General features: G+C 39.2%; 1 protein-coding gene across 4 annotated transcripts in view; it reads left to right on the forward strand.

Annotated features, from left to right (window-relative positions):
* Positions 1 to 24,533, forward strand: part of drp2 (dystrophin related protein 2) — a 179,802-nt gene that overhangs the window by 90,932 nt on the left and 64,337 nt on the right. For 3 of the 4 annotated variants that reach the window (XM_086302105.1, XM_086302079.1, XM_086302096.1), the window contains exon 3: positions 9,760 to 9,934. In XM_086302105.1, the coding sequence (XP_086158231.1) occupies positions 9,888 to 9,934 (47 nt within the window). In that variant the 5' untranslated portion in view covers positions 9,760 to 9,887. Of the gene's footprint in view, positions 1 to 4,777; positions 4,904 to 9,759; positions 9,935 to 24,533 lie in introns of those variants that run through there. The other variant, XM_086302087.1, reaches the window with a different exon arrangement.

Consider the following 24,533-nt stretch of genomic DNA (forward strand, 5'->3'; position numbering starts at 1 on the left):
GCTGTGAGGAGAAGCTCAACTCGCCCCTCCTGCTTCACCAGCAGAGAGGGACTGAGAGCTGGAAGGTTTGTGTGTTTGTGTGTGTGTGTGTGTGTGTGTCCTCCGCTTTCTTCTAACTGGTAGCTGTTGAGGGGCTGTGGGACAGCGGGGCAGAGCAGCAGGGAGGCAGTGGTCCAACCTCCACTAACCCCCATCAGGCACAAAGCCAAGAGCCTGCAACTGAAACAAGTCAAGACACACATCAACATGCATCTGCGCACACACTCACAGAAATGCACATGTAGTCTTGCATCCACTCGTATTTGCATGCTATTTAGCAGCAAGACTCCCGGACACTGATACTCTGAGTTATTGTTGGCTTGGCATTTATTTGTTGAAGTTAAATCAGTGCTCGGCACATTTAGTGAAGCCACAGCCACAGAGTTCTGGGTGTCTGTATCAGCTTTTGCCAGGTCTTTTGGATAGTGCATAATGGCTTTATCACTTCTGTTAAGTGTCGTAATTGTGGGTGTGAAAGCGTTGGAAATCATTGTTGGCTTTAGCCTGCTGACAGAAGGATATGTTCACAACTACAGTACAAAACTAGTTCCACTTCAGTACAATCCATCTGTCACAGCTGAGGTATATTTTAATATGAATAATTTCTCATTTCTAAGAACGAAACCTTAATGGTGCTCTGGTTAGACCTTAGTCTCACTGCATGAGTCTGGAGAGATTTAAATTGCAGACTGGTTGGTTTTCAGATGTTTTATACCTTCTATCCTCACTGCTTTTTTCCTGAAATATTGGACCTCTTCAAGCTTTTATAAATGCTTAAGCAGAAGCAATCGGAAAAGGAAACAAATTTTGCACAACTTCAAGACCAAGGCAATGGTTATCAACTTTAGCAACACAGCTGACATCCCAGCTAGAAAATCCAAAGCAGCTGGAGCGATAAAGTACCCAGCTGACTTTATATGGAAGATAAAAAAGCGTTTTATGCTGCATAAATCCTCAAAGATACACTGCCTTTGTTGTGTCTTCTATAGTACAGAAGTCAGGTCTCTGCTTTGCGATAGATGAAAAGCTGAGCACGGGAAACAGGGTATGCTACAGCAAATAAGAGTATAGTGGAGGTATCCAAGAAATGTTTCTGATACTCAAGATAAAAAGAAACTCAGTTCTTAGAGGAAGGCTTGCAGTCTGAACACGAAGTAATAGATGGTGAGGACAAACACAGATTAAAACTCATCTGGCTTTTCCCCGAGGAAGAGGTGATGATTTTAGTTAGTTAGCATGTCAATGGATGATTCTTGTGGTCACTTTAAGGAAAATTTAGAGACAAAAAACATTTATGTACAGAAAATAATGCCCCACTCAATACATGCTCATGGCTGCAGCAAAATTTGCTCTTTGCAGATAACACTGATTCATCCAGAGGAACTGTGATTTTATCACAAGCATGTAGCTTAAAACCTATAGTCATGCACTGTGATTGAAATCTCACAAGAATCCAGCTACCTTATAAAGTAACAGCTCTTAATCCTGATGTGTCAGTAGTGCTCGTGCATGAACTGTCACACCTAGAAAGAGGTAACAAATATTCAGCACTGCAGGTTTGACTGTACTACACCAATATTTCAGACAGATTTCTTTATTACAAGAGATAAAATACCTTGAGACTTCCATGTTAAATTAATGAAGTAAACTGGTGACAGTAATGTTCAGCAAGACCTATATTCTATTGCAGGGGTGTCAGACTTGTTTTAGTGTGTTCAGCCTTTTACAAAACAGCCTGGAAAATAAGTCCAGTTTCAACGTGCATCAGTTTTATGGATTTAGTCATTCTAATATCAAAGAAATGCTACTGCTGTGAATCAATGAAGCGCATTTGCATACTGTAGCTTCTCGGATTTACCACCTTACACACAATACAAAGCTTTGACCATTTGGCCGACCCATTTCCATACCTTTGACAGTCCTGGTCTACAGCTCTGCTAGTAGCTCTGCGAGGCTGCACTCAAACTTACTGGTGCTTTGAGCTAATTGCTTGCATGCTAAAATGCTGATTTTTAGATTGTGACATGTTTATGTTTAATGTCTAACATTTTCTCATATGCAGTAAATTTAAATTACAGCAGAGGCTGATAGTAAAATTAGGCTGTTGTTAGTTTGGCTGATGTTACGTCATAAACCATGTTAATGGTACGAGAGTGACTTGATGATGTGCTAAATGAAAAGTCAGGTCATCAGTGTGAACAAAATTCATTTTGAGAGAAACATGACCACACTATATGGCAATCTATGCAATATTTGTCTAGGCCTATTATGCAAAACATAAACTATTAACAGCAAACCAACATTAATGCTTAATTGAAACTTGAAAAAAAAAGTTATTATGCTGGCGAGCAAACATTTCACGACTCTCAGGATCCAAACAAAGAAAAGCAACATCAAAAGCTTCAGAATTAAAAATTTATGAAAAAGTTTTATGAAATATTTACCTTTACTTGCTCTTCATCTTCATTCTCTGTATGTGCTAATATTTCTTCTTGTATTTTTCCTTTTCGTTGTGCCACAAAAGTCCCTGTTTTAGTTCCTTTGACCCTTGATCTTTATTACAAACTAAGAAATGCAAGTCTCGGCTGTTGGAATTTTATTTAAATTTTTCTCTGACTACAAACTTGTCGTTTCAAAAAGGAGTTTTTCCACAAAAAATGAAAGTTGCTAAAGTTATTCCCATTTACAAAACCGGTGAAAGACATCATTTTACAAACTATAGACCAGTGTCAATACTCTCCCAGTTCTCTAAGATACTGGAAAAACTCTTCATAAAAAGATTTGACAGTTTTGTGGAAAAATATGAATTAATGACAGATAGTCAGTATGGGTTCAGAAACAACAGATCAACAGCTTTGGCACTGATAGATTTAATGGAAAAGATAACGGAATGTATGGATAATAAGAGGTATGCGCTCGGAGTTTTCTTAGATCTAAAGAAGGCGTTTGATACTGTTAATCATGAAATTCTATTAAAAAAACTGGAAAAGTACGGGTTTAGGGGAGTGGTTTTGGAATGGTTAAAAAGCTATGTAGGGAATAGGCAACAATATGTACAAATAAATGAATATAAATCTAATTTGATGGATATAGCTTGTGGAGTACCTCAAGGTTCAGTACTGGGTCCAAAAATGTTTATTATGTACTTAAATGATATCTGCAGAGTATCGGAGATTTTAAAGTTTGTAATATTTGCAGATGACACAAATATACTGTGTGCAGGTGGGGAATTGCCACAGGTTTTGGAAATGATCACACAGGAATTAACGATATTAAAGAAGTGGTTTGATATAAATAAATTATCATTGAATCTCGATAAAACCAAATTTATGTTGTTTGGAAACCAAAAGAAAAACATCGAAGTAGAAATATGTGTTGACAATGTATATTTAGAAAGAGTAAATGAAATAAAATTTCTTGGGGTGGTCATTGACCACAAGCTCTGTTGGAAGCCACACATTACTTATGTTCAGGGGAAATTGGCACGGGGCATTGCCGTCCTGGGAAAAGCAAAGCATATGTTGGATCAGAAAGCACTGCACATTTTATACTGTGCTTTACTACTGCCATATATGAGCTACTGTGTAGAGGTCTGGGGAAACACATACAAAAGTAACACACAAACAATAACTATAATACAGAAAAGGGCCATTAGATTAATAAATAATGTAGGGTACAGGGACCATACAAATGCACTCTTTGTCAAAATGCAAGCTATTAAATTCCAAGACTTGGTGAAGCTTAAAACAGCGCAAATAATGTATAAAGTCAGAAATAAATTGCTTCCCAAAGAAATCTGTAAATTGTTCATAGAAAGAGAAGGTGGGTATAACTTAAGAGGGAAATGGAATTTAAAAATACAAAGTGCTAGAACAACTTTAAGAACTATGTCAATCTCAATTGCAGGAGTTAAATTATGGAACAGTCTAACAGAAGAAATAAAAGACAGTCAAAACATAAAACAGTTTAAAGTAAAATATAAAAACCTAATTTTAAATAAGTATAAGAATGAAGAAAACGGGGTTAACCCAGGATGGTAATGTTGCTGGTAATGGTGTTGCGGTTCTTTTTTGGTTGTTTTTTTGTTTTTTTGTTTTGTTTTGGTTTGTTGTTTTTCCATAACTTGTGTATCTGCAAATATACACATTCTGTATTTTTCATATGAAAGAAACTATACTGTGGTGGGGCTTGCTAATTTCTTGTTTTTGATTTATGTATGTTATGTTTTGTTTTACTTCATATGTTTATATGTTTCATATGTTGTTTGTTTAATTTAAGACAAAAAAAAATTAAATGAATGAGAGGTAAAACTTGAGGGGGTAGGGACAAATAAGTAAATACTTCAGCCTACTCCTTTTCAAACAAATAATGGAATGATATTTTGTAATGATTGTGAAGGCACATGTTTGAAATGTTTGAAATAAAAATGAACTGAACTGAACTGAACTGAACTGAACTGTTCCCCTAACTACTAGTGCATGTTTTTGTGCAGTGATCAGAGTGTGTGTGGGTCGAAGGACATCAGGCAGATGGCCTTTTCTTCCTGTTGGTGGTGAGCAGTGGGGGCTATGTAGGTGTAAGAAGGAATGTGCAAGGACAGAGACGTCTTTGACCAGGACCAAAGTTTCTGCTTATTAGTTCACACATCTCTCCCCATGCCTGTGCCTCTCTCCTTGTTTTCCTACCTCCAGTTCTCTTCCTGGATCTTTCTTTCATCTGCATCCCAAACTTATCTCTGCACTCTCTGCCATGCCAACCAACAGACTGGGTAAATAATGTCAATGCTCGGTTACCCGTGGTGGCGGGTTTAACAACGTGAATCTGAGCCTTCATTTAGAACCACGCAGGAAGTCATATTATTCAGGTAGGCGCTGCACATTGTTAAAGAACTGTATTAATTGGCAAAGCTCCAGTAATGAAAGTAAATCCTTGTTATCTTATTGCTTCTCTGGCATATCTGAACTAAGTCTTGATTCCTTCAGATTAATATCAACATGTAGACTTGGTGTAGCAGCACAGTGGCTTTGATCCTCTCAAGCTTTATCTGCACAGTTGAACTGTCTTTTCTCCTTTGCTTTGTGAAATCCAGCAAAGCTTTGTGTGCTATCTTTTATCATCTTCAGCTCCTTTGATTTTGCATTCACATATTGTCTGGAAAATGTTATTACAGGTTGGCTCGGCTTGAGTGGTCAGAGAAAAGAACAAAAGGCAGATATGCTGTCTGTACTGTTAACATAATTGGGGCAGTTTTTAAAGTGTTGAGATGTGATTGCTGTTGGAAACGGTCATGAAACGAAAAAAGAGAGAGATGAGTGTTGTAGCCATAGCAGCAAGACGAATATTGTTTGTGTCACTTTGTGGCATGTCAGTGAAATCTCAGCTGGTTTTTCAGCATCTTAGGAAAACATGCAGTACATATGCTTGACTGAGCAACGCCACATCCAATCAAGGCCATAAATAATGCATGTTTAAAGCTTGACTCATGTTTTTGAAGTTTAAAGCGAGAGACAGAACCACCTAATGTCTTGCACTGTGGGCTGATACATGCCTGCCTAATGCAAATGTGTGCCTATGAGACTGAAATAACATAGATATTTGCATTAAATGACTTATGTAGACATCACTTATCTTTTGTTGTCATTTATAATTTAATTTGCTGCAGAAAAAAACCGATAAACTTGCTTAAAAATAATATGTAATACATTTTGTAAATAGAATATTCCAGGTGCAATGATGCATGACCTTGTGTCTTTATATGATCCTGGCAGCTGCATGAGAAAAGGCTGCAGAAGAGAGAACTGAGGTCCCCGTCTGTCACTCAGTTTGTGCCTCACTCCTGAACCAAACCTCTCTCAGAGCTATCTTTCACCCTTGGGGTATTCCCTTGATGTCTGCAGTGGCGTGGTTGATGGCCGTCATTGTTCAACTCCATTTCACATTTTGACAATTCAGCTTTCCAAGGCAAACAAACAACCATGTTTCTCTTCTGCAACGTGTGTCTTCTGTTTACTCATTTGCATTCATTTTTATTCACAAATGGTGAAGTGAAGTGAATCAAATCTGTCTGTAGAATAGAAAGGCTTTATTATGTGTTCTTATTTTTAAAAGGTGCGCTGGAGATCCTAGTGGGGTCTTTGCAGTGCAAACACTATATGCAAAGTCACACGTGACCCCTGATTACCAGCAAAGGGAAAGAGACACTGAGCCAGGAGGGAGTGGGAGAGATGTGCCGGGTAGTGCTGATTCACACAAGTTTCACCTACACTAACGGGAGCTGTCTGAGGAAAGAAAAGGAAGGGAAGGAAGTGGAGAGATAACAGGAGACGGTAGTGAGGATGAGATGGTTATTATGATTCATATGAAATAGGAAAAAAAACCTACAGCCAATCTGAAGTTGGATGGCCTGCCGAACAGACTGGAAAGGTAGAGAGAAGAGTATATCTGCAGAGGATAGAAAGGAGAATAAATATGCAGGCAGAGGAGTGTAAGGATAAAGAAAGGAGATGAGTGGGCTGAAAGCAAGTCTATTCTTCCGTCTCACCGGGGAGTCATTCACTGAAATGTTGAAAGTGCAGCAAAAGTTCCTTCCTGGTTCATACTGGGCTCAATTAAGCTTGAAAGAGAAATGCTCTGCAACCCGGGATGCAACTCCACCGCTGACCGCCACCTAAACCACAAGGCACTGGTCCTAAGGGCACATGGAGCCCCATGTTTCTCTTTCAAATTGCGCCTGGCCGGGCCCCATGTGCCAAGCTCCAGTCACCAGGTGTTTTCCCTCGAGCCTAGCTGAGGTAGATTAGGCATTTAGCTAGGCCTTCTGGGCGCCTCCTGGTGAGGTGTTTTGTGTATGTCTACCTAGAAGGAGGCCCCAGAGCAGACCCAGTACTAAAGGAGAGATTACTTCTATGGGCTAGTTTGGGAACACCCCAGTGTCCCCCCAGAAGTGGCCGGGGAGAAAGAGGTCTGGGTATCTCTGCTTAGACTGCAGCCGCTGCAGCAGAGAGGAATGGGTAGACACTCGAAAGGAAGCAACGATAAGGACTAACAAATAGTTTTTTTCTTTTTAAATATCTTAATTCTTTTGAATATTAATAACGATTATAAATCTTAAACAGTTGTCCTTGAATGAGGACAACTATTTAATATAAGCTGTTTAAACATAACCTGCTTTCACACAAAAGAGCAGGAGAATAATTTCACAACACTGTCTGAGGTTATCCTTTCTCACATAGAAAGGTTTGGGCGAGGGAGTAGCCTGGCTAAAGTGTGCAGGAGGCAGGAGACAGGAGACAGCCACTCACAAGCTGGGAATTCACCAAGACTATAACCTTGGTTTTTCTGACACCGATGCAATCAAACATTACATCGACCTCGTACTCTGGAGCTGGCAGGTTAATGTTAGAGACGACTGGATTGGACTTTTGTGTTCTCACTTGCATCTCTGCAGAATAATCTTTAGAAAAGGGTCATCGTGCAGTGAATATATGACATGGGACAGATTTATTGATTCTCTGAGTCTCTGTAATGTAGTAGAGGGATGAAACACCATTCTTTCAAAATAAATTCCCTAATTTGATGTTTTGATGGTAGTGTAAGAGAGCATTTGTCACAGGTGTTCTGCTGTGTTGAGAGTTGGTGACTGTGAAGGCCTTAGCATATGATTCACACCATTTTCACACTCATCAGACCATTCAGAGACCACTTGAGACCTGGGGATGCTCAAAGAGACCATTCCCATCAGGATAGAGATGTCTCATCACAGGATAAAGGTGATCACCCAGAAAAACTTTGTATTGACACAGCAATCCTTCTTTCCAAGCTTTCGAATAGACCAATTTTATCATCAACATCACGGGAGGTTCTGAGCTTAATTTCTTGATTACTTTGTCTCTACTTTGTACACTTATATTTAGAATAAAAGCATGCATTGACTTTTTTCCTATAAAGTGAGATGAATAACCTTTGAAATTTCATGAATCATCCATAAAATATCAGAAAATAATGGAATTACCAACTCCATTATCAGTTTCAAATGTCTTGTCTTACAAACTTTGACAAAATCCCCCCAAAAGGGAAAATGAAACAAGCCAACAGTAAAAACAAAAAAACAAATGATTCAGTTATTAAAAATAACAATAAATGATCTTTTTTTTTAATATGTCAAACACAAGAACTAAAGCTCAATATAAATAAATGAATACAAGACCAAAGATTGGACCTGGCAGGCCAGCATGCAGACCAAGAATCACCTGTGTCGTCTGAAGTCTTTTATGTGTTGTTTTTACAGTCTTTACAGTCCCAGCTAGTTTCAAAAGTAGACATGGTGATAGCTTAATCTGCTTGAGTCGACCACTGAACCTTTAGTGGTTTAAGACTTATTTTGATAGGTGCATATTTGTGTGAGTACTGAGTGTAGTATTTTGTCCCTTTGCTGCTTTAGATGGATGGCTGACTGCTCCAGTGAGTGTTAAAGGTTGGGTTCTTCTGTGGGAGAGACATGATCAACCAGTTTCAAAACAATCTGATAAGAGCCTTCTGACCAACACAGGGGACGCTGCCGGTCATGGTGTGTGAGCGTGTATTTCTGTGTGTGTTATAAAGGCTGAGGGTGTAAGCTCAGATGCCCAGCTGCTGCAAAGGTAAAGGTTGTGAAATGAACACAAGAGACAGGAAGCCTCAGACAGCCCAGTGACCGAACATGAGATTTATCATGACCTGCGAACCTGGAAAAGCTTGTCCTGCTCCGAATGCCACTTATTACTCTGTGTGTGTGTGTGTATTTGTCCGTATGATAGACCGTGTGTGCTTGTGTGTGTGGACTAACTCCTTGATATTTTTCCCCCTAGCTCCATCAAGAGGATTGCACCTCTTCATATCTAGCCTTGAATACCCCCTCACTCTAAAAGTCTGTGAAAAAGAGGCTTTTTGTCTACGTTTGTTTCCTGAGTTTAATGGATTGGAATAATGGGATAAAACTGCTGGTGTCTCATGAATCAGGTTTTCTGTCTCACAGACCGGACAGGGTTATTGCATATGGCCCCGATTTGTTGACCATGCTTTTGTGTGTGTCGTGCTTCGCATTTTGGGATATTGTTTATTAATGGGTACATAGTCCTTACTGCTTTTAACGATGATGCGCCCTATAAGTTCTAGACTTTATGTGGTCGTGATTGAATAGCATGCAATTGCTGCTTGGCAGATAGTTTGACAAATCTGCTCTCAACAGTCGACATTTTTTGTCTTGGATTCATTATTCACTTTCATGTTAAGAATTAATGTGTCTTGTCTTAGAAGTGACAAAACTCTGTGATTTTATTCCGATAGATTTTATTTTTTAAGACCGTCAAAAAATGGTTGGGAATTGGGTTTATAGCTTTAAAAACATGTTTTTATAGGTTGCTGTGTCTGTATATATGGCTTTCATGTTTGTGAAACAGATCCAGGCTTGTCAGACTCCAAAACATATCAGTTTAATATTGTGAAGAAAGAATTTAACGCATTGGAAAGCCATCACTGTAGCACCGAATCTTTTATCTTTTGTTTCTTTCTCAACTAGTGTTATGTCACAACAAAAGTTTAGGGTTTAGTTTTTTTGGTTTTTTTTTTTTTACCTCAATGGTTTTAAATATAAGAGCAGAACACCATCTATTAGCAATCAATTCAAATTTGTCCAAACTGTAATACTCACCTGTGTGTGTCCTGCTGTGTGTGTGTTTTTAGCTGCGGGGCGGCCTTCGTGGCCGGGATGCCACTGTGTGCCATGCCAGTCCACAGTGGACGGTGAGGGGCAGGAGGAGGGCACTGAGTGTAGGAGACTGAGAGGGGGTGGCCCGAATCAAACAGGAGAAATGAACCTCTGCTGGAATGAGATCAAACGCAAATCGCACAATATCCGGTAAGTTAGCACTCACGCTGGTTTTCACAGAGGTCAAAGCCATTTGGAAAAGCCTGGAACCATCTGTATGGATGATTGTCTCAAAGAAGCATGCCGTATGTACCTGGGAACAGAGGCTGACTGCAGACTTTTTGGGTGAAATGAACCCGTCTTGATTGCTCGCAGTTGACATTCTCAGCTCTATGGTAACAAAATTGCTGATTGCCCTTCTGTATCTGCTAGTTTTTCTCAAAAGATATAAACATGCTTTTTTCAAGGCGCAGATGATTGTAAGCTGCATCCAATCAGCTTTTTTTTTATGGAACTGTTTCACCATCATCACAGTCCAAACACATCTTGGCATGTTGAGATTCACTCAGTTTAACTTAATGTTTCTAAAGCCAGTTGAAGCACTGATGGAACGAACGAAAAAGGCAAAGCTTATTCCTGTCCTCTTTATAAGCACTTTAGAGATGCACACTGAAGTAATAATGTAATGTTGGAGTGGCTTTTGGCTTTACAACATCTATACATAGAATTTGTTTGTGCAGCATCTATTAATAATAACCCAGAGTTTTAAAGTCGCACCCTTATTTATGGCTGTTGTCATTTTGTGGTTATATCCCTGTGGGGAAAACAACAAGTTCACATGCAGCCCGTCACACAGTAGCACCGGAGCTAATGTGATATCCATTTACACTGTTCTTTGCTTGTTTCCCATTTTCCACCTAATGATTCTTCATGTTGCTATTCACTGTGTTCAGGTAATTAAAAGCATTGTCTGATAATGTGCTGTCACACAATAACACATTTCACGTCTCTTTCCAGTCAGCTTATTAATTATTCATATAATATAGGTTAATGCTGTCCGGGCTTGCTGTATGATTTTTATATCTTCCATTCAACTGGCATCCTGTTTAGACAATTGGCCCCTTAATTGCTTACTTGACCCTGATGTATCTAAGAAGGGGGAGGGGGAGGTTAAGGAAGGATAGTTGTTAAATTGGGTAGGACAGTTTCCCCTGCAGTCCTGTGTAATGAGATCACTATGGATGGCCTGCAGTGGCTGTTTATATCCGAGCAACACTCTGACTTCATCAGGCTGAGAGAGGAAGAGAGGAATACAGGACGACGTCGATGTGGGGAGGAGGAGAGAGATAGAGAACGGGTATTAAATCTTCACACGAGAGAGATGCTATGTAGGAAAAGGGGAGTGGCAAGAGGGAAAGAATGAATGAATGAGGAAGAGCTTTGCCGAAGAGCTGTCTAACCTTGAGGGTGAGTGCTGTCCAGATGAAACGCCTGACTGCGTTCAGTGCCAGCGGCTGGACAAGAGCAGACAACTGGCTTTATAATGGCCTGTCTGGCACTGATTGACAGGTGGTTGAGGCTTTGTTCTAATAAAGTCACGAGAGCTTCCTTCTTTTGTTTAAAGTCTCCTGCATTATCCTTTATAGTATACTGTACCTAGACTGAACTAATTGAAACTTTCCCTGTTGTACTGCAGTATTATTTTCTGAAGTCTGGCTAACAGCTCAGTGAGGTTGTAATTAAGCACTGTAGTGCTTTGAGCTAAGTGCTCTCAGTGACAAATGTGCGCCTTTGCAGTTGAGGTAAGCAGGTGGAAGGTTAACAGGTTTTCCAAAGTAAGCATACTGGCCTTTCCTTCCTTCCATTGGAGAAAATACATTTAAACATGCCTAAAATGCCATATAGGCGCATTTCCAGTTAAAAGGAACGACAGAGTCTGTATTACGTGAGACTGCGTTTGTACAAACACAGCTGGCTTTTGAACAGGATGCTGGGATTTGAATCTCATCACAGATCAGGTTTCAGCTTGAATCATTTCCACTCACTGTGTGGTAAGGATTATGAAATGATTATGATTTTGATTAAAATACGTCTTTTTAAAACTTTGAGGGTGGTAGACAACTCTTTTTTTTCACCCATGATTTCTAAGATGCCGATGTCTCTAAAGATGATACTGCCAGTACACATATTATTCTATTTTTATATTTCACACGCAGCATCTGCGTTGGCCAACTTGTTGATAACAGCTTGAGGTTACAACCTTTTCCTTGGAAGGGAGGTTATTTCTTGTGAATCACTGGATCTGTTGTGCTTCACTTTGCCTTTGTTGTTACTGCTTCTTTTTATTGCTTTTCCTTTCGGGTATGTTCTTTTCCTTGTCTTTCTTTCTTTGTCTGTTTTCCCTCCGTTGTCTCCCTCACTCGCATTAGCATTGCCTGTTTAGTTCTGTGTTCAGTTTCGTCCAGCTGCTCTCCTCGTGTTCTTTTCAGTCCATCCTTTTTGCTTGCCTATGTGCATCTCCGGTGCTCCTAGTTTTCTGTTTTGCTTTCCTTTGCAGCTCCTTCTAGGTTTTCATATTTGGATTTGTGTGCATTAACTAACCTTTTCTTCTGTGTTTGAGTCTCTGTCATGGTCCTGGGTCTCTTGACCCAGCGTTTTAAGTTTGAGTTTATTTTGTTCATTAGGTTATCTAAGTTCATTTGGTTATTAGACTCCTTGTGTTTTCTTCCCCTGTATTTAAGCTTCCCCTCACCCTTCGTGTTTCATGCTGCGTGTCTTATGTTATCAAGTTTGTATTATTATGCCTAAGTGTTTCTAGTTATTATTTTCCCCTCGTGTTTCCAACCATGTTAAATCTCCCCTGCTCTTCATGCGTTTCATGTCTGTGTCTTACGTTGTCAAGTTCGGGTTGTCATGTCTATGTCTCATTATGTTTCCTGTTTTATTGTGAAGAGGTCTGGTGTTCTGTGTTCATCATGTTCAGTTTTACTCTCCCACTGTGACGTCATTATGTTCATGTGTGCCAGCTGTTTCCTCATGTGTCTCCACTTCCCCTAATCACCTCCTGTGTATTTAAGTCCTCTGTTTTCAGTGTGTGATTGTCAGGTCGTCTGTTGTCCATGCCATGCCATGCTTCCAAGTTTCTTGTCTAGGTTTTTCTTATTGTTTGTTTAGATTCCCCAGTTTAGGTTTGTGTTAATTTTGCTTCAGTTTGCCTTGCCCTTTGTTTGTACCTTTTCTACCAGCCATATTAAACGGCTCACCTTTTGTTAACATTCAAGTTTTGTTCCCTGTTCCTTGGAGTCTGCATTTTGGGTCCTTTTTTTCAATTCATACAGTCTGCCCTCGCCAGACTGTGACAGTCCCTAAACTTTGTGACACAGGAAAGTAAATTCGCTGCTTATAGAAATTGAAAATGGTATTGCTATCCAGGTATTTGAAGTGATGGTAGAGCTACTTGATTGACAGTAGATGACTTCAGTTCATTCTCGTCAAACCATTTAATACATTTTGAGATATTTCTGTTAGATCAAAGTCAACACCTGACCAACACAGACACCCTTACAGCGATGCCCCAAACTCCTGAGTAGACGGGGAAAAGCAGCTTTTCAAAATTTGCTGATTGCCCTGTATGCTCAGAGAATTAAACAAATTAAGATAAGGAGTAAACAGTGTAACAAAATGCATTCTCTAACAGACGGCAGTGGCACTGTGAATTTATCAGCATGACACAGTGTCGCTCAGCTAATTGGACTCAGTGCTGATAACAGAAGGTTAGGGGTTTGATCACTTTTTTGGCGTCTTACATAGAAAATTGGCAAAATCATTACACCATGAGCCACTCCACTCACACTCACCCTCACCAGCTGTGTAGCATGTGCTATTGACTACAAAATAGCACTTTGATGCCTTTGGCAAAATATGTAGACATGCTGTTTTTATTGCTTATATCAAGTTGTGGTTTAATGTCTTATGCAGCACTGAGATAATAGCCCCAAACAAGTGGACCACAGCATTGTATTGCACTGTGTCTATCATAATCACTGCTAACTGATTATGAATACATATATAAAAGAGACATTTATTACTCCAACCATATTGGTGAGACTATTCAGCCATCTGTAACTATTATATAAGAAAATACAGTATGAGAGTGTAGGAGGTTTCAGTGAATTTATGCTATTTTTCTCAGACTGGTTTATAAAGGGATCAGTTGTTCTTTTAGCTCTTTTGTAATTTATTCAGTGGACAATCAGAGAATTATCTTTGATTCCTTTTTCATTTCTCAGTTGTGTCCATTCGACTGGATGCCTTTAATAAATTTGAAAAATCGAGAAAAGGGGGCTTATTTTGCCTTTATTGAGCCATGATATCGCTGAATGAAGCATCTTTTAAAACTGTGAGAGAGAAAAAATGCTAGGCTTGTGCAGCTGTCACATTCCATCTGTCTTTGTAGTTGAACGATCCATTTCAAAGTGAAAATTAATCCAACTAATCCGTGTGTGTTTCTGAAGCTATTATGTCTGTTTGTGATGGTGCTTCTACAGCACTTTGAAAGAAATGGTAATAATGGGCATGTGTGTAATTGACTGACTCTCCTTATATCTTATACTTTATCAGGGTTCTCAGAGGATGAATCTGACTGGCTTTTGGCTTTTACTCTATGCCACTATCCTGTTTATAGCTGTTAGTGAGTGCAGTTCTATTCAGTCCCATTAAACCTGGTTCAGACATCCATGTTTGATTCAGACTATTTACAGACGATAAAATGGGTTGCTAGAATAGCTGTATACTTTGAATGATTGCTTTTTGTCTATTTAAAACCTCTTAGTCTTACTCATCTGCCCCACTGCAAGATTGCTGGCAATCTGACCAAGGCAACAAGTCCTCCAAGTAAACAGTCTTATTAGTTTTTGTTCCTACCATTGAGTGGAGTGTTTCCATTTAATAGAGTGTACACAGTTTACCTTAAAAGGCTGTTGAAATAGAGGTGGAACAAAACAACACCCAACTTTTGATTAGGTTTGAGTTTCATCTCACAGCCCTTGCTGTTCACGTATGTTTTCACTAATTGTTTGGATAAATTTAGACCTGAAATCCACTCGATTATCGGATTAGGGTTGGAGAAGTTGGAGAGTCAAAGAAACTGAATTGCTGGTTAAATCAGGATTGGATGTTGAACTGCTGACCTTATGAGAAAAGACAACGGGCTTAACAATCTTAGCCATGAACAGTGACAATTTCTAATGATTCTTTCAGAACAGGAACAAAATAATGTGTAATGTGACATGGCACTAAGAATCTCCTCAGCCGTGGCATTTATCAATTTAAATGTCATTAGGTGGCACATCAGCCTTTTTCCCTTATCAAGATTTTTGTAAAGAGTGAAAAAGATTCATGGATTTAACAGTTTTGGAAAACAAAGGAAGCTTAACATTTAAATGTTCTGCCCATTTTATGTTTGTGTGATTTATTTTACCTAAAATCTTAGAGTTTGTGCAAAGGTCACTGGTTTAAATAGAATTATTTAACATGGCTTCTAGAAGCATCTTAACTATACCACATAACCCCTTCTGTAGAACCAGCTCCCAGTTTGGATTTGGGAGACAGACACCCTCTCTACTTTTAACATTAAAGGCTTAAAGTGTTCCTTTTTGATACAGCATATAGTTAGGGCCGGATCAGGTGACCCTGGACCCTCCCTTAGTTGCACTGCAATAGACACAGGCTGCTGGAGGCTTCCCATAATGGACTGAGTGTTCTTTCTTCACTCACCTTTTTTCACTCTCTGTGTTTATACACCACTCTGCATTAAATCTTAAGTTCTTATTAGTCTCTGGCTCTCTTCCACAATGTGTCTTTTGTCTTGTTTTCCTGCCCTCACCTCATTCTAGTTGTGGCAGATGACTGCGCCTCCCTGAGCCTGGTTACTGTTTCTTCCTGGTAGGAGGGAGTTTTTACTTTTACTACGCCCTCTCTATTGAGTTCAACTGAAAAGTGTAATAACAATTAAATAACACCTGTTTTCGTGAACAAACTAGTTGGTCATTTTAGTGTGGGAGGACAGTTTCAATCATGGCGTTTTTCCAGTGAGGCTGGAGCTACCGCGTCCTATTTTTGCATACTGTTGTAGTCAGACAAAAATAGGCTGTTGCTGAATCATCACAGTTCACTTGCAGGTATGACTTTGCTTCCTCCAAACAGACTTTCTGCCATAGTTTAGTTGATTAGTGTTAACCATATTGATAACAATAACAAGCATTGTTAAGGTTCAGGCTGTGGCACGTAGGGACATGCCCACTGTTATTCACTGCAGGGAATGCCCACAGGGGTTCGTGTGGGTAGCTCAGTGGCATGCTATGAATTTATTTGCCGCATGGCTCAGATAACTGCAGAGAGCCAACCACCTACGCTCAGCGTCTGTCTGAGGGCAAAGGGAGACCTCTGAGTCTGTTTTTGTCTTCATCTTTGTTATTATGACAACACCTCTATCTCTATTCACATCTATCACGTCTACCAGTGTCCTCCTAATTCAAGATATCTTTTATTTCCATTTACTTTGAATTTTTGTACATTTTCCTCTTGCAGATCTCACCTTGTTCTGCTGGTGCTATATTTTTTCTTGTACTATCCTCCACCTCCACATCATCCTATGCTTACTAGCAATTCTAGAGACGGTCCGCCTTTGGTTATTTGTGCCCCACTTTTCCTACATCACCCACAGGAAAAGCTACAGTATGATCCCCGCAGGGCTTATTTAGCTCCAATTACATGTTAATGATAATTAAATTGTTCAAGGCTGGGTGAAAACCTATTCTTCTGTAGTTGCTAGTGACAGGGCCTGATGTATGTGGCACTCTTTTGGGAATTTTAGCCATCAATCATTTAGTCACTCGAAGGAGTGGATTTTGTTTTTACTGCTGCCTGAGAATCATATTGAGATCTAGGAGTTTATTTCAAGAAAAGGCTGCATTCTTCTAAAGTGCTTTGTATATATTTGCTCAGACTCACTATGTCCTTGTAATACTGATGGATGAGGTTTAAGCCACGAGGCTAACTGCTGTAAATGTGGCCCAGATTTCAGGGGTTTTAATTTTACTATTTGTAAGCCTTTTCCGTGTCTTAGTCAATTACTAAATCAATTCTATAATAATTTAAAGAGTCCTAACACACTCCTTCCCTCTCGTTCCTTGAGAGACTCCCATTGATGTCACGCATATCATGCTGCTCAAAGCGTATCTGGTGGCAAGGCTGAAAAAACAAACTTTGATACACTTTAATGATAAAACAAATCATTGGGGAAATGGGATCCCCATGAATAATATGGCAAGTTACCACATAGTGTGTGTGTGTGTGTGTGTGTGTGTGTGTGTGTAGGTGTGTGTGTGTGTGTGTACAAACATTAATCCCAAGCTGTAAACAGCTTCAAATTAAGCAAGAGTGAGTAGAGCACGGAACTATATCTTCTCACCAGTCATTTGATGCAGAACAAATCAGAAGTGCTTTGTGCAGATTAGAGACAATGTTGGACATTTTGGACCGCTGCAGTGTTTGACTAGCTGTAAAAATAATGAGGCTTTGTGCTCACCCTGTACAGAGGTAAGCTGAATGGTTTATATGAAGCAAATCAAATCCACAAATTGGGAGAAACACCGTCTTTGGGAGTTAGAAGACAATGAGGGATTTGGATGTGTATTTATTTATTTTTACATTAGCCCTGGTTGCATTCATTCTCCCATAGTAAGAGCTGCTTTGGGGTCAAATGTGGATCAGCGAGCTAAAGATTTTTCTATTACACCAAAAAAAAAAAAAATAAATAATTGTTGTAATTATAGCAGTTGGATACAAATTATAAATATAGCTAAGAATTTAGGTTCTTATAAAGTAGTTACTGTTTCCTACTGGAGTGCAAATGGAAGAAATTATTAATATCAGAAATAAGAGTTTGGCTTTTTAGAGGAGGGAAGAAATAAATTATGATGTAGTCAAAGCAATAATATGACATACGTCTATTCACTCTTAAATTCCACAAAACAGTAAAGTTTTGGTCACATCTTTCCCAAAGTTTGCTTGTAACAAATGTATTGTCAGTTATTCATATCACCTGATAAATCCCATCCACTGTAATATAATGACTGCAAGCTTTTTTGGGGACTTCCCATGTAAGCAGTGGAAATCTAGATATTTGACACTCAACTGCAGAACTATATTTTAATTTACCAGTGAAGGGAGCGTTTTCATCTGCATGATCTTTTGGGTGTCTGTGGATATCTACTAATTGGAAGGTTGGTGGTTCAATCCCCGGTTTCTGCAGTCTGCATGTCAAAGTATCCTTGGGTAAGATACTGAACCCCAAGCTGCTGTCAAATGAGCTCATCGGAGTGTGAATGTTAGATAGAAAGCACTTAGGCATAGAAAAAATGGTTGTATATGAATGGATGAATGAGAAATGTTGTATAAAGCGCTTTGAATGCTTGAATAGAGTAGAAAAGTGCTATATAGGAACCGGTCCATTTAAACATTTACTTTAAAAATTCAAGTATAACTAAACATGAGCAGATGCATATGAGAATCATTTTAAATGTTGGATACACATTTTACTGTCACTGACCACACTTATTGTGGGTGCTGTCACTCTTTCTGTAACATTCAACTTACCAAATACTTGATCTTGTCCACTGTAAGAACAATGAGAAAGGCAGTTGATTCTAGGTGTCACCAAAACATAACAAGTGTGGCTTGTATTTTAAATCATATCACCTCTCTGTAGTGTCTTTTCTTCTTCCTTATGGATCTAGTTTAAGCTTTGTTGTTGTGCACAATCATTTGTTTAAAACAACTAATTACCTCATATTTTAGCTTCTAAAGGATTAAAAAAATGAATATACAGCATGCATTCATTTAGTTTGTCATTACCTTGCTTAGTGATAAATAAAAAGCTGTTAGTTGAGTAAGTTTCACTGTATGATCTAATTTTTCTTTCTTTTGTCATCTTAGACTGCATTGAGTACTGTGATGAATTAGGACTCAGTAATACCAGGAAAAAAAAAATAAAGGTGTTGCTTTACTGTAACAACTAGAAACCATGAGCTATCCTTGCAAGTGCGCTGTTTAGTTTAAAATTTAGTTGTCTAACGTACTGCTTTGATGTATAAAAGTATAATAGTAAAAGTATTTGCTTTAAAAGTTCATACCAGTTTTGACTCTTTATCTTCATTTAAAAGGTCTGGAAACTGCAAAGAGAGGCAAGTGACAGAGCAGGTATCTTCTACACTCTTTAGAAATATGGAAATATAGAAATTAGTAGAGGCCAGTTGAGTACAGTGAAGTCACTGTCATGTTCAAGAAACCAATTTGAGATGGTAAATTAGTAGTTTCTGAAGTACTCATACCAACCAGTCTGTGTACAACCATGCCATGCCAAAGTCACGTATATAACCTTTCTTTCCCATCCTGATGCTGAACTTTAGCAGATACCATGTCTTCGTCACAAAATATATTGTTCCTGCCATGTGATTGGCTAAAGATATTTGTCTACAAATAGTTGAATAGGTGTACCTAATGAAGTAGCCAGTGAGTTTTTATGACAGTTGTAATGTTCCACATATTGGGCACTTTTAAAGAAGACCTACTTTTTTATCTACCTTCCTAAAACACTGAAAAACAAACAAAACATTAATAAACACAGTTTCTCATTACGAAAGGTAACAACACAAATACAAATTCTTCTAGTGTCCCTGCAGCAGGACAATATTAGTAAAAATGGTTGTAATGATTATTATTATTTGCTGAAGGAGGTGTTTATTTAAGTGGCTATGTCATACCAGCTTTTCTGATATGGCTCTGCAGCTTCCCAAACGTTATTAGTTTGATTCAGCAGAGACACCAGCAATACACTGACTGCACAGTGCTTTAGCGAGGCAGTGTGATGAATGGCTGATGACTACCCCCTCTTCAGTCCTACTCTTAGAATGTTTCTAAAGCAGATAATGTAGTTGTTTAATTAGACCCCCGGAGAGCAGTCATTTTGGTTTTCTACCTTAGACCCCCGCGGAGTCATCATTTTGCGTTTCTACCTTTAAAAGCCGGAGAGCAGTCAGTCAAATGCTGGAGTCATTCATATGTATATTAGGTCGTTACCTAGGAATTCTGGAGGGAGGGGAGTGGGGGTGAGTGATTGAGGGGGTGGGGGAGTGGAGTGTTTCAGTTTGCCATCTTAGGGAGAAATCAACACATGTCCTTTGTATGTCCTTTGTTGCTGATATTTATTGATGAAAACAGTACAAAAAACCAACCATTTGTACACATATTTACAAATAATGATAAAAAGTGAGTGAGTACATTTCAACATTTTCACGGCAACTGGCCAGCGCCGTGTTCCTTTGCGGACAGTGTACTCCCGAACCATCTGGTCCATCACATCCACGCCACACTTTGTTTTGTTGTAAAGGGTGACAGTGTTTGGCTTCCTTTTGGTAGTGTTATCAGTCTGAACCACGCTGTGCATGCTGCTAAGAATATAGACTGTCTTCTTCCGTTTGGCCGCATACGCCGTCAGCGTGGCAGCAGAGGTTGAAAACACCTAAGAAATAAGATAAATTGTTATTTCCATAGCCCTTTTACACACAATGAAACACATAAACATAGAACCACAAAAGACCTGCAACATACCTGAGTGGTGAATTCATTGCGATCTGTCTGTCTAGTGGATTGAGGAATTTCCCTGCGACTCTTGTTGACTGTGCCGAGGATGGTGGTTTTCCGTCCAAGAAGTTTTTGCGCAAGTGAAAGCGATGTGAAGAAATTGTCCGTGGTAACATTTCTGCCCTTGTCTAGGAATGGTTCCATCAGCCTCATTACTACATTTTCAGAAAGTCTCTCCCCAGTGGGACGATTGGGGTCCTTGCCAAGATATGGGAAGACATTGCAAATGTACTTGGATTTTAGGTCGCAGGCCACCCAAAACTTGATCCCAAACTTGTCCGGTTTACTTGCAATATACTGCAGGAAACAGCACCGAGTCTTTGATGGGAAAAGCTGTTCATCAACGGTGATATGTAGACCAGGGTTGTAGCACGTGATGCAGTTGGTGACAAATGATCCCCACACACTGGAAATTGCAGCGAACTTATCAGTCTTTGCTCGATCACTGCGGGTGGACTTGTCATCAAAGCGTAGGTGTTGCATGATGTCTTGGAAGCGGTTTCGTGCCATAGTTCCAATTATCTGTGGGTTTCCCAGGTTTGCTGACCAGCAGTCATTTAGAGATGGAACCCTGTTAACCCCCCGCAAGATGACAATTGCAATAAATGCCATTAGTTCAGGGAGGTCCATGAACCAATGAACATGCTCCATGCACCACTCAGCAGGCCATTTGTAAATATGTGTACAAATGGTTGGTTTTTTGTACTGTTTTTATCAATAAATCTCAGCAACAAAGGACATACACCCATGTGTGTTGATTTCTCCCTAAGATGGCAAACTGAAACACTCCAAGTTGGTGACTTTTGGAGATTTATTTCCCTGGATGATTGAGAATGCATCAAGATGAAACACAAAAGGAAGTTCACAGCTTTTAGCAGCTCCCCCACCCCCTCAATCACTCACCCCCACTCCCCTCCCTCCAGAATTCCTAGGTAACGACCTAATATACATATGAATGACTAGCCAATTTAGCTTCCACTTCCACCATTTGACTGCTCTCCGGGTTTTATAGGTAGAAAGGTAGAAGCCTGGGGATGCTAGTGTTAAATCTCTGAGTATTGAAAGTTCCATAATTTGCTACTTTACTAAAATATGTTAACAGTTTCGCACTTCTGTCAGCTTCTTGTTCTGCTTGCTCTTCCGCAACAAGCTATCTATATTGAATGAAAGGGGAAGTAGTGATATTTAGGCAATGCAACTAACCAACGAAGGACGGATCCACTCTGGAGTCCCAGCACCTCTCCATGTGGCTTATTGTTAAAATTTAACAGATTAAAAACAGGAAGAAAAAAAAATTCCGCAGAGTCTCATAAGCATAAAATAGTGATAAGTATGCTGATCCATGTCTGGATGAATGAACATAAACACATTAACTTCCACAATCAGTAAAACGAAATAATGTTTCTGGGGGAAAACATCTGCTCTGCAGGCTCACACCAATATGCACAGAATAAATCTGGAAAATATATCACTGGTTTTCCTTTTTGTCTTGACACTGAACATATACACTCAGGTGTTAAAGAGGAGTGGGATTGTATGACCATTTCAGCAGTGATCTCTCGTGCTTCTTATTTGTCGTCTTTTATTTCTTTCAAGTGTCTCAGCTTCTCCTAACACCTTTTACACCTTCCCTACTCTGTGCTGTGCTAATGATACATCCTGGGTATCTGCTGGGGGGAAAAAGCAACCTTATTTGTATTCATATGTACCCACTCAACCCTTGTCTGTATATCCATGTCTGTGCATTTGCATTTGCATTGAAATTCCGCCCGGTTTTCATTCACATCTTTACATACCAGTGCAATGTCAAATTGCTCTCTGTAATATGCGAAGCATTATAGCAAGATACATTTATAATACCATATCTTTGTCTACTGTACATATTGTAGGCATCTAGCAGAACCCACTGAGACTATATTGACATATTGTATTATAATTATGATGTGGAAATGTGCATGATTCATATAGGACATTCTGAATGTAGATAATTATAGCAGTGAGTCACTGATTAAGATGGTTTAGTTTCTGTTCTTAAAGGTAAAGAAGGAAAAGAAAGTAGAGAAAACTATCTTCTCTGTTGAAGTAACCAAATAGATTGCTTTATATGTCTAAATATTCCTCAAGTTGAGAATTGCTACTAAGGAACAGCGTCAGTATTTTTGGTTTCTTTTCTTTTTTTATTAATGTTTGTTTTGTCGCTCAGAGCTCGAAGCATGCAGTTTCCTCTATTAACTCATGCCGCTGTGAGGAATTTGTTACAGGAATGTGTTCCCCATGGCTGTTATATTTTTTATATATTCAAATGCATACAGTATTTCCAATTGTGGAAAATGGCTTCAGTAGGTGCTCTGCTCATGTCATTCGTCACGTCTGTTCCCCACAAATATCAGTAAGATTGCTCTTGGAAGAAATCCTTTAGGCTCGGAATCAGTAAAACTCCTCCGCCACAGGAGGAGTCTCTGAATGCATCACGCATGACTCGATCTACCCCTACAGAGCACAAAATCAAAAAGGGAAAGAGGAGGGAGAAGCTTGGGAAAAGCTGGTAAACATGAACATGCTGTTAGCAGTGTACTTTTATGACAGCATATAATTTATTGATATTGACAGTCACAACTTTAAATTACCTACTGTTGTGATTTTCAAATGCTTTGCAGTGTGAGAAACTTATTTTTGTGCTCAAAATAGGCTCTATGCCAGTATGGTAATCCAGCTCCAAAGATTTTGGTCTATGGATTACACTGGGATATGTGCACATGTGTGTCTCTATATAGTTCATAAAATATATGGAGACACACTAGTTCTTATTTGTTTACATAAAATTACAACTAGTGTGTCTCTATATGGAATAGGTTTTTATCCAAATTTTCCCAAAGGGTTTTTTAACACAGCAAGACATTGTCAGCGGGCTGGGTCTGTGATCCAGCATTCTGAGTTTATTTTGTATTTTTGATTGTTAAATTGAAATCATGTGAAGTTCTTCTGTTATTATTTTAGTTTACGTTTAGTCGAGTTTTGGTCCAGTTATGTTTCTTCTATGTCTCCTTGTGTCTTTTGAGTCTCCCCGTGTATTTCATGTCTGCATGTTGCATGTTCTATTTGTCAAGCTCATGTTGTCTTGTCTACGTCCCTTTTCTTGTTCCTGTTTTATTGTGAAGAGTCTGATGTTCCATGTTCAGTGTGTTTAGTTGTACTTCCCCTGTGGCGTTCAGGTTCATTTGTGTCAGCTGTTTTCCCCAGGTGTTCTCACTTCCCTCATTACCCTCCTGTGTATTCAAGTCATCTGTCTCCCTTTGTTCATTGTCGGTTCGTCTGTTTTTCTCCCTCTACGTCACGTCAGGTCTCTCGTGATTCTGTTCATGTTCAGGTCCATGTTCATGTTTTCTCGTCATAGTTTCTCGCATGCACCTGCTCAGGTTCGTGTTCATGTTTCTCCTGTCATAGTTGTTCATAGTTATTTCCAGTTTAGGTTTTAGTTCTTGCTCCTGTTTGCCTTGCTTTTCTTTTGTTTTCATGTTTTTACAGCCAAATAAATGGCTCCCTTTTTGTTTAAACTTCACTGCCATCTCTCCCTTGTCTGCTTTTTGGGTCCACACTGCAAATATATCAGCTGCTCAGCCGTGACAGAGGTTTTCAACAAATAATTTGTAAACATGCAAAAATTGTTGTTGTTTTTTTTAAAAAAAAAGCACAAATTGTACATTGTATCTTCATAGAATAACATTGTTTTTCCAGAAAAAACAAAAATTAACAGCGTTAATATTATTCACCCCCTATTCAGCAGAAACCACTGCTCTCCAAAAGTATACTTTAACTTCATTTAGTTTAAAGCTAGTAAAATCAAGATAAAACTTAGGGTTATCTTCCAATTTATGCACAGTCTAAAAACTTCAAGGATTTGAGCCATCACTTGAAAAAACATTGTGCTGAAAATAAAATTGTCAGATTTAGTAAGCTATGGTTTTTAGGACTCAAGTGCAGGATCCAGAAGAACCCTTGGTCCAAGAAGAGGCTGACCGTGGGCAGGCAGGTGATCTAGGAGCACTTCTGGAAAACAGTGAATTGTGATCCAGGCAGCAGGAAATAAGCAGCGTCCTCATAAGTG

This window comes from Aulonocara sp. 'chitande type north' Nkhata Bay, linkage group LG2, assembly GCF_057382095.1.
Source record: "Aulonocara sp. 'chitande type north' Nkhata Bay isolate Kocher_YH1m ecotype deep benthic linkage group LG2, A_spYH_male_GT1.1, whole genome shotgun sequence".
NCBI classification, from domain to species: Eukaryota; Metazoa; Chordata; class Actinopteri; order Cichliformes; family Cichlidae; genus Aulonocara; species Aulonocara sp. 'chitande type north' Nkhata Bay.